Raw genomic sequence first — 13,330 nt, forward strand, 5'->3', positions numbered from 1 at the left:
GAACTTACTTCTACCACTGTTCATTGCACTAGCCTGCATTTTTCACTACCAGTATCTTGTAAGAAAACTGAATTGGAGTTACAGCCTTTATACAGCACAGAAAAGGACTCAACTCATCTATGCTTGCTAAAGTACCTATTTAAGTTAGACCCATTTGCCTGAATTTGGCCCATATCCCTCAACCCTTCCTTTCCATACCTGTTCAATTGTCTTTAAAATTTTGTAATAGTACCTGCCTCTCCCACTTCCCCTGGCAACTTGATCCATATACACACTGCCCTCTATATGGAAAAACTTGCCCCTTTAAATCATTCCCCTCACCTTAAACCTATGCCCTCTAGTTTTAGACTCTGCTACTGTGGGGAAAAAAGACTGATCATCTCCCCCATCTATGCCCCTCATGATTATCTAAACCTCTTGTGTCACCCCGTAGCCTCCTTTGCTCTAGGGAAAACAGTCACAGCCTATCCAATATCCTCTTGTACCTCAAGCCCTCCAGTCCAGGCAAAACATTGTTGCGAATCTTTTCTGCATCCTCTACAGATTAATTACATCTTTCCTTTTGCATGACAATCAGAACTGCACACAATACTCCAAGTGTGGTCTAACCAACGTTTTGAATTGTAAAATGATGTCCCTACTCTTGTACTCAGTGCCACAGCCCATGAAGGCAAGCATGCAATACACCATCTTCACCACCGTCTACCTGTGTCACCACTTTTAGGGAGTTATGTACTTGTACCCCTAAATCTCTGTTCAACAACAGTCCTCGGGGACCTGCCTTTCACTGTGTATGTCCTGGCCTTCACTGTGTACCACTTTGCATTTGTCAGAGTTAAATTCCATCTGCTATTCCTCTGCCCACTTCCACAATTGATCAATGTTCCTGTTGTAACCTAGGACAACCTTCTTCACTGTCCACTACATCACCAATTTTGGTGTTAAATGAAAACTTGCTACTCATGCATACTACATTTTTATCCAAATCATTAATATACAGGACAAACAACAGGATCTAGGACTGATTGGGGGTTTTCCTATTGCAGCCAGAAAGTTGAGTCAGAAAGTTGTAACTTCTAACCATTGTTAGAAGTAGCTGAGATATTAAACAGAGGTCCAGTCTGTTCTTTAGCATTGATGTTAAAGTTCCTATGGTATTTTTTGGAGGAAGAACATGCAAGAACAAAAAAGACCCACCTGATGTAATCCCACCTTCCAGTGGTGTAGCCCTGCAGGTCACAATTCTTCAGGTACACTTCCAGGTATTGCTTAAATGTAATGATGGGTCTGCCTCCCCCAACCTTTCAGGAGCCGAGTTCCAGACCCTTGCTGCCCTCTGGGTGGAAGCAATTTTCCTCCATTCCTTTCAATTCATTCTAATACTTTAAACCTGTGCTCCTGATTTTTGACACTTCCACTGAAGGAGATGGGTCTTTGCTGTTTAGAACAAAGGACAGTACAGCACAGGCCCTTCGGCCCATGATGTTGTGCTGAACTAATTAAGCTAATGACACCTAACTAAACTAATCCCTTCTGCCTGCAAGTGATTCCTATCCCTCCATTCTCTGCATATTCATGTCTAGGAGCCCCTTAAATGCATCCATCATATCTGCCTCCACCACCATACCAGCAGCACATGTACCCACCACTGCATAAAGAAACTTGCCCCGCACATCTTCTCTGATCTTTTCCCACCTCACCTGGGGAAAAAAGACTGCCTGAATTTTATAAGTATCTATTAGGTCTCCCCTCAGCTGCTCCAGAGAAGAAAACCCTAGTTTACCTGTACAAACGAGACCTGTACAAATGAGACGGTTTGCATCTAAACTGGAGGGGAACCAATATCCTCACCAGGAGGTTTGCTAGTGCTGCTTGGGGGGGGTTTAAACTAGAGTAGCAGGGTGATGGGAATCACAGCAGCAGGGCAACATGTGGTAGGGTTGAGAACAAGAAAGATGGCATGACAAGTAAGATTGAAAGGAAGGACAGTAGGGGACTGATGGGCCAAGACGTGTTTATTTCAGCGCTAGGAGTATTATGGGTAAGGAGGATGAACTTTAAGAGCCTGGATCAGTACATGGAATTATGCTGTTGTTGCAGTTAGAGACCTGGATATGTGAAGGACAAGACTGGTTCCTGGGTTTCATTGTTTTAGACATGAAGAGGGAGGGGTTGCACTACTGATAGGGAAGAATATCACAGCAGAGGACATATTGGAGGGCTCATCCAGAGGCAATTTGGGTGGAGCTCAGAAATAGGATAGGTGCAATTACGCTGATGAGATTATGCTATAGGCCTCCCAATAGCCACCAAGAGGTGGAGGAACAGATATGTAAACAGATTATGGAAAGGTGCAGAACCAACAGGGTTGTCATATTGGGGGACTTTAACTTCCCCAGTATTGATTGTAACTTCCTTAATACAAGTTTAGATGGGGCAGGATTTCATCAGTGCATGCGAGGGGGTTCTTGAAACAGTATGTGGAGAGTCCAACTAGAGGAGAGAATATACTGGATCTAGTTTTGGGATATAAGCCAGGCCAGGTTTAGGTCCTAAACGTAGTCATGAAGAAAAAGGAAGCATACACAAGGTTTAGGAAGCTAAAAATCAGACTGGGCTCTTGTGGGATATAAAGATAACAGGAAAGTGCTCAAGCAGGCAATTCGAAGCCAAAAGAGGCCATGAAATTTCCTTGGCGAGCAGGGTCAAGGATAATCAAGGCATTTTACACATATTAAAAAGAATAATTAAGGAGGAGAGGGTAGGTCTACTCATGGGTAAAAGAGGGAATTTGTGCTTGGAGTCGCAGCAAATGGCTGAGGTACTAAATGAGTACATTGCATCAGTATTTACTGAGAAGAAATTGGAGGATAGTGAAAACAGAGCGGGACATTTTGAGATTGAGGAGTTAGTGCCAGGTCTTCTGAAAAGCATTAAGGTGGATATGTCCCCAGGGCCTGATGGCATATATCCCAGAATATTGAAAGCTGCAAGTGAGGAGATTGCTGGGGCTTTGACAAGGATCTTTGTATCCTCACTAGCAACAGGCAAGGCCCTGGAGGACTGGAGAGTAGCAAGTGTGCCTTTGTTCAAGAAGGGAAATAGGGATAATCTAGGTAATTTTAGGCCAGTGATCTTCATGTCAGTGGTAGGGAAGCTATTGGAGAGGATACTTAGGGATAGGATTGATGCACATTTGGAAAGGCATGGACTGCTTAGGGACAGTCAGCATGGCTTTGTGCAGGGCAGATCAGGTCTTACAAACTTGATTAGTTTTTTTTTGAGGAGGTGACAAAGGTACTTGATGAGGGTAAGGCAGTGGATGTTATCTGCATGGACTTTAGCAAGGCATTTGACAAGGTCCCTCCTGGTAGGTTGATTCAGAAGATAAAGATGCATGGGATCTAGGGTAAAATGAGAGTTTGGATTCAGAACTGGCTTGTCCATAGAAGACAGTAGGGGTGGAAGGCTGTTATTCTGGCTGGAGGTCAGTGACCAGTGGTGTTCCACAAGGATCAGTGCTGGGACCTCTGTTTATGATATACATCAATGATTTGGATGAAAATGTAGATGGGTGGATTAGCAAGTTTGTGGATGACACCAAGATTGGTGGAGTTGTGGACAGTGTAAAGAATACAGCAGGATATAGATCAGTTACAGATATGGGCAGAGAAGTGACAGGTGGAGTTTAATCTGGGCAAGTGTGAGGTTTTGCATTTTGAGAGGTTAAATGAAAGGAGAAAGTATGCAGTTAATGGTAAGCCCTTAAATAGCATTGAGATTCAGAGGGATCTTGAGATCCAGGTCCATAGTTCACTGAAAGTGGCTATGCCAGTGGATAAAGTGGTAAAGAAGTGTATAGAATGCTTGCCTGCATTGGTAGAGGTATTGAGTACAAGAGCAAGGAAGTCATGCTGCAGCTATACAAAACTTCAGTCAGACCACACCTGGGGTATTGTATGCAGTTCTGGTTGCCCCATTATAGGCAGGATGTGGAGACTGGAAAAGGTGCAGAAGAGGTTTACCAGGGTGCTGCCTGGATTAGAGGGTGTGAGCTGCAAGGACAGGTTGGGCAAACTTGGGATGTTCTCAGAGCATCAGAGGCTGAGGGGAGACCTGAGAGGTTTTTTTAAATAATTGAGGCATCAATAGGGTAGGCAGTCAGAATCTGTTCCCTAGGGTAGAAATGTAAAACACCAGAGAACATGCTTTTAAGGTTAGGGGATGGGGAGTTTAAAGGCAAAGCGAGGGACTGTTTTTTTAAAAATCACAGTGGTGGGTGCCTGGAATGGGTTACCAGAGGTAGTAGTGGGATCAGGCAGTTTGAGGCTTTTTGATAGACATACGAATATGAAAGGAAAGGAGGGGATATGGATGATAAACAGGAGGATGATATTTAGTATAAATCGACATCACAATTGTCATAACATCGTAGGCAGAATGGCCTGTCCAGTGCTGTGCTGTTCCATGTCCTGCCTCTTCTTATAACATGCCGTCTAATCCAGGCAACATCCTGGTAAACCTCTTCTGCCCCCTCTCCGAAGCCTCCACATCCTTCCTATAATGGGGTGACCAGTATTAAATGCAATATTCCAGATGTGGGCTAACCAGAGTTTTATAAAGCTGCAACACTACTCTTGAACGCAATGCCTTGACTAATAAAGGCAAATATGCCATATACCTTATCATCGCATCAACCTGTGCAGCCACTTTCAGGGAACTTGGGAGTTGGACCCCAAGATCCCACTGTACATGAACACTTAAGGGTCCTGCTATTAACTGTGCACTTCCCCTTCACACTTGATCTCCTGAAGTGCAACACCTCACATTTGACTGGATTAAACGCCATCTTCCATTTCTCCACCCATATCTGCAACTGATCTCTCTTCCGCTGTATCCTTTGGCAATCTTCTACACTATCCACAACACCACCAATCTTTGTCATCTGCAAACTTACTAACCCACCCATCCACTTTTTCATCCAAACCATATCACAAACAGAAGAGATCCCAGTATAGATCACTGCAGAACACCACTAATCACAGACCTTCAACCAGAGTAAGACCCGATGACCAATACTCTGTCTTCTATGGGCAAGCCAAATCTGAATCCAAACAGCCAATTTACCATGAATCCCATGCATCTTAATCTTCTGGATGAGCCTACCATGAGGGAACTTGTCAAATGCCTTACTCAAATCCATGTAGACTACATCCACTGCTCTACAATCGCCTTTGTCACCTCCTCAAAAAAACACTCAATCAAGTTTGTAAGATATGACCTGCCCTGCACAAAACAATGCTGACTGTCCTAATTAGGCCATGCTTCTTCAAATGTTCATAAATCCTATCCCTAAGAATCCTCTCCGTTAATTTCCCTACCATTGACGTGAGACTGACCAGTCTATGATTTCCAGAATTATCCCCAGTTCTCTTGAATAATGGAACAACGTTAGCTACTCATCAGTACCTGTACTACCTCAATGCACTCTGTACTAACTCAATGTAACTGCACTGTGTAAAGAATTGACCTGTACGATCGGTATGCAAGACAAGTTCTTCCACTGTGCCTCGATACAAGTGACAATAATAAACCAATACCTCATCTGTGGCTGGAGAGGACACAAAGATCTTGGTCAAGGTCCCAGCAATCTTATCTCTTGCCTCTCAATAACCTGGGGTACATCCCATCAGACCTTGGGGACATCCACCTTAATATTCTTCAAGAGACCCAACGCTCCCTCTTTCCTTATCTCAAAGTACCCTAGCATATTAACATACCCCACACTGATCTTTGTAATCCCATGTCTTTCACCTTGGTGAATACCAATGCAAAGTACTCATTTAGGACCTCACACACATCCTAATCCTTATTCTTCTTGACTAAATTCATAAACTCCCTTGTCATCCAAGGCTCCCTTGCCTTGCCATCCTTGCCCTTCCTTCCTGGAAGATACCCATCCTGTACTCTCTGCTGTTGGTTTTTAAATACCCTCCAAGTCAGATGTGGACTTGCCCAAAAACTGCTGTTCTCAATCAACTCTCCCTAGCTCCAGTCTAACAATCTTGTAATTTGCCCTCCCCCAATTTAATACTTCCTTGAAAAGTCCATGCCTTTCCTTATTCATAGTGATCACAACTCCTTAAGTTTTAAGCTAGCTGTTTCCTAAGTGTTCTCCCACCAAAAGGTCAGACACCTGGCCAGGCTCATTTTCCAACACTAGGTCCAGTTGAAGTCACCCACTGCAACAGCTCTGCTGTTTTTACACCTTTCCTTAATCTGCCTGTATATCTGCATCTTAAATGAGACTTTTTTGTTAAAAAAAACACCTCAATTAATTCTGCCTTCAACCTCTTCTGCAGAAGTTAGGCCCAGCCTGTCCAACCTTTCTTCACAACTACAATTCTTCAGCCTTGGCAACATCCTCGTAAATCTCCTCTAAACCTTCTCTGGTGCAATCACGTCTTTCCTTTAATGTATACAGAAGATCTAATTAGTGGCATAAGCAGTTCAAGCACACTTGTATTCTTTGCTTTGGCTAAGAAAGGAAAACATCCCATATGCCTTTTTAACCACCTTATTGATCTGATTTGAGAATAATGGACATAAGGAACCCAAAGATCTTGGATTTTCACACCATAAGAACATAAGCAATAGGAGCAGTAGTAGGCCAATAGTTCAAAGCCTCAGCCATTTCTGCATTACCCAAGATTAATTCCCCCTTCTCATCTTTCAAGGGCTCTAGATTACTTTAGCCACCCTTTTCCACTTTTATAATTGTATAAACTTTTACTATTTGTTTTTAATTTTGTGCTGGTTTACTTTTACAACCTATCTTCCCTCTGTTGCTTGCTTAGTGGTTCTTTGTTGCTTTTAAGTTTTCCCAATCTTCCAGTTTCCCATTGCTCTTAGTGACTTTGTATGTATGAGCTTTTAGTTTGATGCCTTCCTTTATTTCCTTAATTATCCAAGGCTGGCAATAATCTTCCATTTTATAACTTATAGAGTCAATCACCATTCGGCCCACCACATCCACAGCGACTAATGGGCACCCATCTGTATTAATCCCATCTTCCAGCTCTTGGCCTCTATGTAGCCTTTTGTGCATTGGCAATTCAAGTGCTCATCTTGATGCTGCTTAAATGCTGCCAGAGACTCTGCTTCCAGCACTCCACTCTGTGCATTCCAAGTACTTACCACCCTAGGTAAAAGAGGTCCCCCTCTGAATCCCTTCCCTCTTACCTGAAGGTACATCCTCTAGTTTTATCTGCCTCTGATAAGGGCAACATTTTCCTGCAGTCCATCCTATCTATACCCTTCATTATGTGATCAGTCCCTGCCTTTCTAAAAGATCATTAATCCTGTCCCTCAGCATTTGTTCCAAAACCTTCCCTACTACTGATATTAGGCTCACAGATCTAAATACCAGCCTTTTCCCAACTGCCCTTCTTGAAAAGGAGGACCACACTTGCCATCCTCCAGTCATCTGCTACCTCACGTGGCAGTGAAAATTTAAAAATCTCAGCCAGAGCCCCAGAAATCTCTTCACTTGCCTTCCACATCAGCCTGGGATAAATCTCATCCAGTCCGGGGGATTTATCCACCTGTAAACCCACCAAGGCATAGAGTACCTCCTTACTGATGAAGACTTGCACTAGAATTTCACCTTCCCCTTCACTGAGTTCTCCAACTACAAAATCCATTCCCTTTGTGAAAACTGAAAGTATTAATTTAAGACTTCTCCTCTATAGAACAGTACAGCACAGGAACAAGCCCTTTGGCCCACTATGTGCCAAACACGATGCCACTATTAAAGTAATCTCTTGTCTGTACATGATCCATATCCCTCCATTTCTTTCATGTTCATGTGTCTGTCTAACAGCTTCTTAAATGCCACTATTGTATCTGCTTCCAGCACTACCCCAGACAGCCTGTTCCAGGTGCCTGCTACTGTCTTTTTTAAAGAAAAAACTTCCCCCGCAAATCTATAAACCTTCCCCCTTGTCCTCTAGTACTTGACATTTCTACCCTGGGAAAAAACTTCTGACCACCTACCCTATTTATGCTTCTCATAATTTTTATAAACTTCTGTCAGGTCTCTCCTCAGCCTTCGATGCTCAAAAGAAAACATTTGTCCAACCTCTCCTTATAGCTCATATCCTCTAATCCAGGCAGCATCCCAGTAATCCTCGTCTATACCCTTTTCAAAAATTTTTACATCTTTCCAGTAATGGGGCAACCAGAATTACACACAATACATCTCTTGGTTCCACATACATATTACCCCCATTGCCCATAATGGGCCCTACTCTTTCCCTGGTTATTTTTTTGTCCTTAATATACTCAAAACTCCTTAAGATTTGCTGTCTGCCATTGATACATGAACCCTCTTTGCCTTCCCAATTTCCTTTTTAATTGTCACCCTACACTTTTTATACTCTTGACAGTTTCTATATTTCTGTAGTATAGTTCTCTAAACCTGCTATATCCTCCTTTTTTCTCTTTATCCAACCCTTGATATATAGGGTTCCCTGTACTTTTTACCTTTGGCTTTCACCCTTACTGAAACATATTCCTTTACACTGCAGCATCTCCCCACATGCATTGCCTAGCACTCAGTTAAATTCCATTTGCCCAACTGGCCAGACTACCTCTAACTCCCTCTGGTCTAAGGTTTTATTCCTCACTATCAATCACCTGCCCTGTCATATGCACTCATTGGATGTTGCATTTCCTGCATTACAGTGGAAACCTGTATAGTGGCTAAATTATTGGACTGGTATGCAGTGGCCTAACTTATAGATCTGAGGATATGGATTTGAATTCCATATAACAGATGGGTAATTTAAATTTGTGATTTAGTAAACCTGGAGTAAAAAGCTGCATTGATGGTAACCAGGGTACTGTCAGATTGTAGTTTAAACTAGACTGTACAACAGTTGTCCTTCAAACAAGGAAACCTTTCTTTGCTGACCTGTGTGCTCCTCTGGACTTGCAGCAATGTGATTGACTCAACTGCCCCCAGAAATGGCCTAACAAGCCACTCAGTTTCGGAAGCAGTTAGTGATCAGCCTTCCCAATGACACTTGCATTCTGTGAACTAGTAATAAATATTTCAAAGGTATCTAGCTGACTGTAAAGCATTGTGGGACATCCTGAAGTTGTCAAAAGCTCTATGCAAATGTAAATCAATATTTCTTAGGGAAAAGTGTGGTAATGGTTCAGTGTCCATTATCTTCTCACAGGCACGCGAGTTGATGATGCCAAAGCATTGATTGCTGCCAGCAATCTCAAGATCCTAGGCTGTGATGACTTAGATGAAGCTGCTAAAATGGTAAGCAAGAAATGGGGAAACAAATCATTCCTTGTATCCCAATAGGCAATGGATTGAATGTGTTGAAAGCAGATTCTTTTCACTGACTTGGGATCAGCCTGACCAAATGTTCCACAGCTGATTTGTTCTGCAGTTTTTCTAGCTTGCAGACTGTTCTATTAATATCATAATCAGGACATTCATGCTCTAGGGAATAATTATTTCTGTAATATTAGCAACAATTAAACATCAGGAACACTTTCATTTAAACTTGTGTAGTTTTGAGATTGTCCCCATTTCATCACTGCCTCTTTGCCCATTCCTTCGTTGAGTTTTTAAAATTCCATTTGAATATTAGGTTTCCCAAACCAATTTATTTTCTTTAAAATATGAAACTTTGTATAGCATATAGTCCATTCATTTGTTTAAGTTCAGAATTCAGGAGAGTAATGATTTATGTGACCCCAGCATTATCTTATATGACAAGGAAGATGGCACAGTGCAGTAATTCATGCTGCTGCCTCACAGTTCTAGCGACTTGGGTTTGATCATGACCTTCAGTGCTGTCTGTTAGTTTGCACATTTGCCCTGTGGCTGCATGCATTTCCACTGAGTCTTCCCACATGCTAGATTTGTGCTGGTCAGGAGGTTAATTGGTTACTGTAAATTACCCATGGGTGGGGAAATGTCAGGCATGAGAGACAGGGAGAATAGGTTACAGGGAAATAAATGGGGAACTGGATTGAGTTGCTGCTTTAACAGCCAGGATGGGCTGAATGATCTCTTCCGATGTTGTATGTAAATATGAGAAAGCAAAGAAGAGCTCTCTAAAATAATTAACCAACTTAGAGTCAGAGCAATACAGCACAGATACAGGCCCATCGGTCCAACGAGTCCATGCCAACCATGGTGCCCACCCATCTAGTCCCAATTTTGTGTTCAACCCATAACCCTCTAAGCCCCACCCCTGCATGTACCTATCCAAGAGCTTCTTAAATGATACTATAGTATCTGCCTCAACCACTTCCTCTGGCAGCTCGTTCCATATACTCACCACCCTGTGTGGAAAAAGTTATCCTTTTAAGTCTTTTCCCTCACACCCTAAATCTATGCCTCCTAGTTTTGGACTCCCCTACCTTGGGAAAAGACTGCTACCATCCACCTTATCTATGCTCCTCATGATTTTATAAACCTCTACAAGGTCACCCATCATTCTCCTATGCTCCAAGGAATAAAGACCTAGCCTGGCCAACCTCTCCCTATAACTCAGGCCCTCTAGTGATGCTGCTTTCAATGAACTATGCACTTGTAGGTCCCTTTGTTCCATTACACTCCCTAGTGTCCTCCTATTCATTGTCCTACACTGGTTTGACTTTCCAAGATGCATCACCTCACACTTCCATATTGAAATCCATTTGCTAGTCCTCAGCCCACTTCCCCAACTGATCAAGAACCCCCTGTAATCTACAATAACCTTCTTCACTAACACCACCACCTAATTTCATGTCATCTGCAAACTTACTGATCAAGCCTTGTTCATTTGCATCCAATGCATTTAAAAAAGCTATGCTGACTCTTCCTAATCAGACTGTCTATCCAAATGTTGGTAGATCCTGTCCCTCAGAATTCCCTCCAGTAAATTCCCCACTACTGGCATTAGGCTGACCGGCCTGTAGTTTCCCAGCTTGTTCTTGCTATCTTCCTTAAAGAAGAGGATAACATTAGCCACCTTCCAATCTTTGGGAACTTCAGTGCCCAACGATGAAGCAAAAATCTCCACAAGGGCCTCTGCAATTTCTCCTCTAGCCTCCCACTAAGTCCTAGGTTGCACTCAGTCAGGCCCTGGGGATTTATCCACATTAATGTGCTATGAGGCTGCGATTACCTTCTCCCTGGTGATACAAATGTCCTCCAAAACATATCCACCCGTTTCCCTCATCTCTTGAGCACCCATGATTTTCTCCTCAGTAAACACTGGCTACCCTTTTACTCTTAATATAGCTATAGAACCTGTTGGGATTTTCCTGAACCTTAGCTGCCAGATCCATCTCATACCTGCTCTTTGCCCTCCTGATTGCCCTCTTCAGAGTATTCTTCGTCTCTTTGTAGTCATCAAGGGATTCACTCATCCCCAACCTCCTTAAACCCAATGTATGCTTCCCTTTTCTTGACCATAGCCTCAATATCTCTCATCAGCCAAGGTTCCCTAAACTTGCCAGGTTTACCCTTCACCCCCAACAGGAACATGCTGCTCTTGGACTCTTGCTATCACACTCTTAAAAGTCTCCCACTTGCCATTCATCGTTTTTCCTTCAAACAGGCTCACCCAATCGACCTCTGCTAGATCCTGCCTATAGCATCTGTATCCTGGAATACAGAGCTACCATCCCTTCTCTCAGCCATGTTTCTGTTATGGCTATAACATCCCAGTGTTCAGAGCCAATCCACGCTCTGGGTTTGTCCACCTTACCCGTCAAACCTCGTGCATTGAGATAAATGCAGTTTAACTGGGTATTCCTTTCCCTGCCTTTACTGTGCCCCTGGCTATCCTGATTACTAAACTTGCTCTTGCTGGCTACTGTTTTATCCCATGACTTGCTCCTGCTCAGAGTCTCTCCCCCCCACCCCAATCTAGTTTAAACCCTCTCATGTAACACTAGCAGATTTCCTACAAGGATATTGGTCCCCTTCTGGTTCAAGTGCAACACATCCCTCTTGCACAGGTCACCTCTACCCCAGAAGAGATCACAGTGGTTCAAGAACCTGAATCCCTGCCCCCTGCACTAGCTCCTCAGCCACCAATTCATTTGGTCTATCATTCTATTTCCAACATCACTAGCAGGTGGCACTGGGAGTAATCTGGAGATCACTACCCTCAAGGTTCTGCTTCTTAACTTCTTACCCAACTCCCTGTACTAATTCTGTAAAACCACATCCCTTGTTCTACTCATGCTGTTTGTACCAACACTACAATGACCTCTGGCTGTTCACTCACCTCGCAAGAATTCTCTGTAGCCGCTCAAAGACATCCTTGACCCTGGCACCCAGGAGACAATGCACCATCCTGGCATTTCTGCAGCCACAATCTCCTGTCTGTCCCCCTCACTATTGTGTCTCCTATCACTATATCCCTGTCTGACTGCACCCTTTTCCTCTGATCCTCAGAGCCTACTGAGGATCAGACTACTGCTGCTAGCCTCTGAAAGAACATCCCCCTCAACACTATCCAAAGAGGTATACCTGTTAGTGAAGGGAATGGTCACAAGGGAACCCTGCAGTGTCTGTCTATTGCCCTTACTTTTCCAGGTAGTCACCCATCTATCTGAAGCCTGTACTTTGGGTGTGACCATCTTAGTGAAAGTCTAATCTATGAAGCCCTCAGTTTCCCAGATAATCCCAGTACATCCAACTCCAGCTCCAATTCCTTGACCCAGTCTGTCAGGAGCTGCAGCTGGGTGCACTTGCCACAGATGTTGTCTTCAGGGAGACAGTGAGGTTCCCTGACATCCCATATCTTGCAGGAGGAGCATTCCACTTCCCTAACTGCCATCTTGCCTACAGTGAATCAAGTGCTAAGGATCAACAGCAATATAAAACCTTAGTTGTGCATCCTCACTATAGTATAGTGCTACACTTCCAGTACCTGGGCTACTTACTCAGCCTCTTCACACTGAAGCCTCTTGAGCCTCAGCTCCATTCTTCTGCCCCAATCTCATAATAGCCACTCTGCTTGACCCTACCTTTTTTTATTGGCTGTTGTTAATTAGCTAATTAGCCAATCAATTATTAATTAATAATTAGCAAACTTTTTTAAAAAATTCCTGTAAAGTGAAATTCACAAGCAATCCCCAAGACCGACCTGTTTTAAACTCTCCCGCTCTCATCCCAGGTCCCAACTCCTGTAAGGTTAAACACGCGGTTTGTCGTAGGATTGTTGTTGAGAACTGATTCTTTTTTTTAACTTTATTTTAAGTTTTCCATAATCATTTTCTCTTTGTACTTTGTCCAAAGTAAAAT

The 13,330-nt window shown here is 43.2% G+C and overlaps 1 protein-coding gene across 1 annotated transcript in view; it reads left to right on the forward strand.

Annotated features, from left to right (window-relative positions):
• LOC127569519 (succinate--CoA ligase [ADP-forming] subunit beta, mitochondrial-like) overlaps window positions 1-13,330 on the forward strand; it is an 83,229-nt gene that overhangs the window by 68,578 nt on the left and 1,321 nt on the right. Inside the window, exon 10 of the mRNA XM_052014242.1 lies at window positions 9,246-9,334. Coding sequence (XP_051870202.1) covers window positions 9,246-9,334 — 89 coding nt within the window. The remainder of the gene's footprint in view (window positions 1-9,245; window positions 9,335-13,330) is intronic.

This window comes from Pristis pectinata, chromosome 4, assembly GCF_009764475.1.
Source record: "Pristis pectinata isolate sPriPec2 chromosome 4, sPriPec2.1.pri, whole genome shotgun sequence".
Lineage (NCBI taxonomy): Eukaryota > Metazoa > Chordata > Chondrichthyes > Rhinopristiformes > Pristidae > Pristis > Pristis pectinata.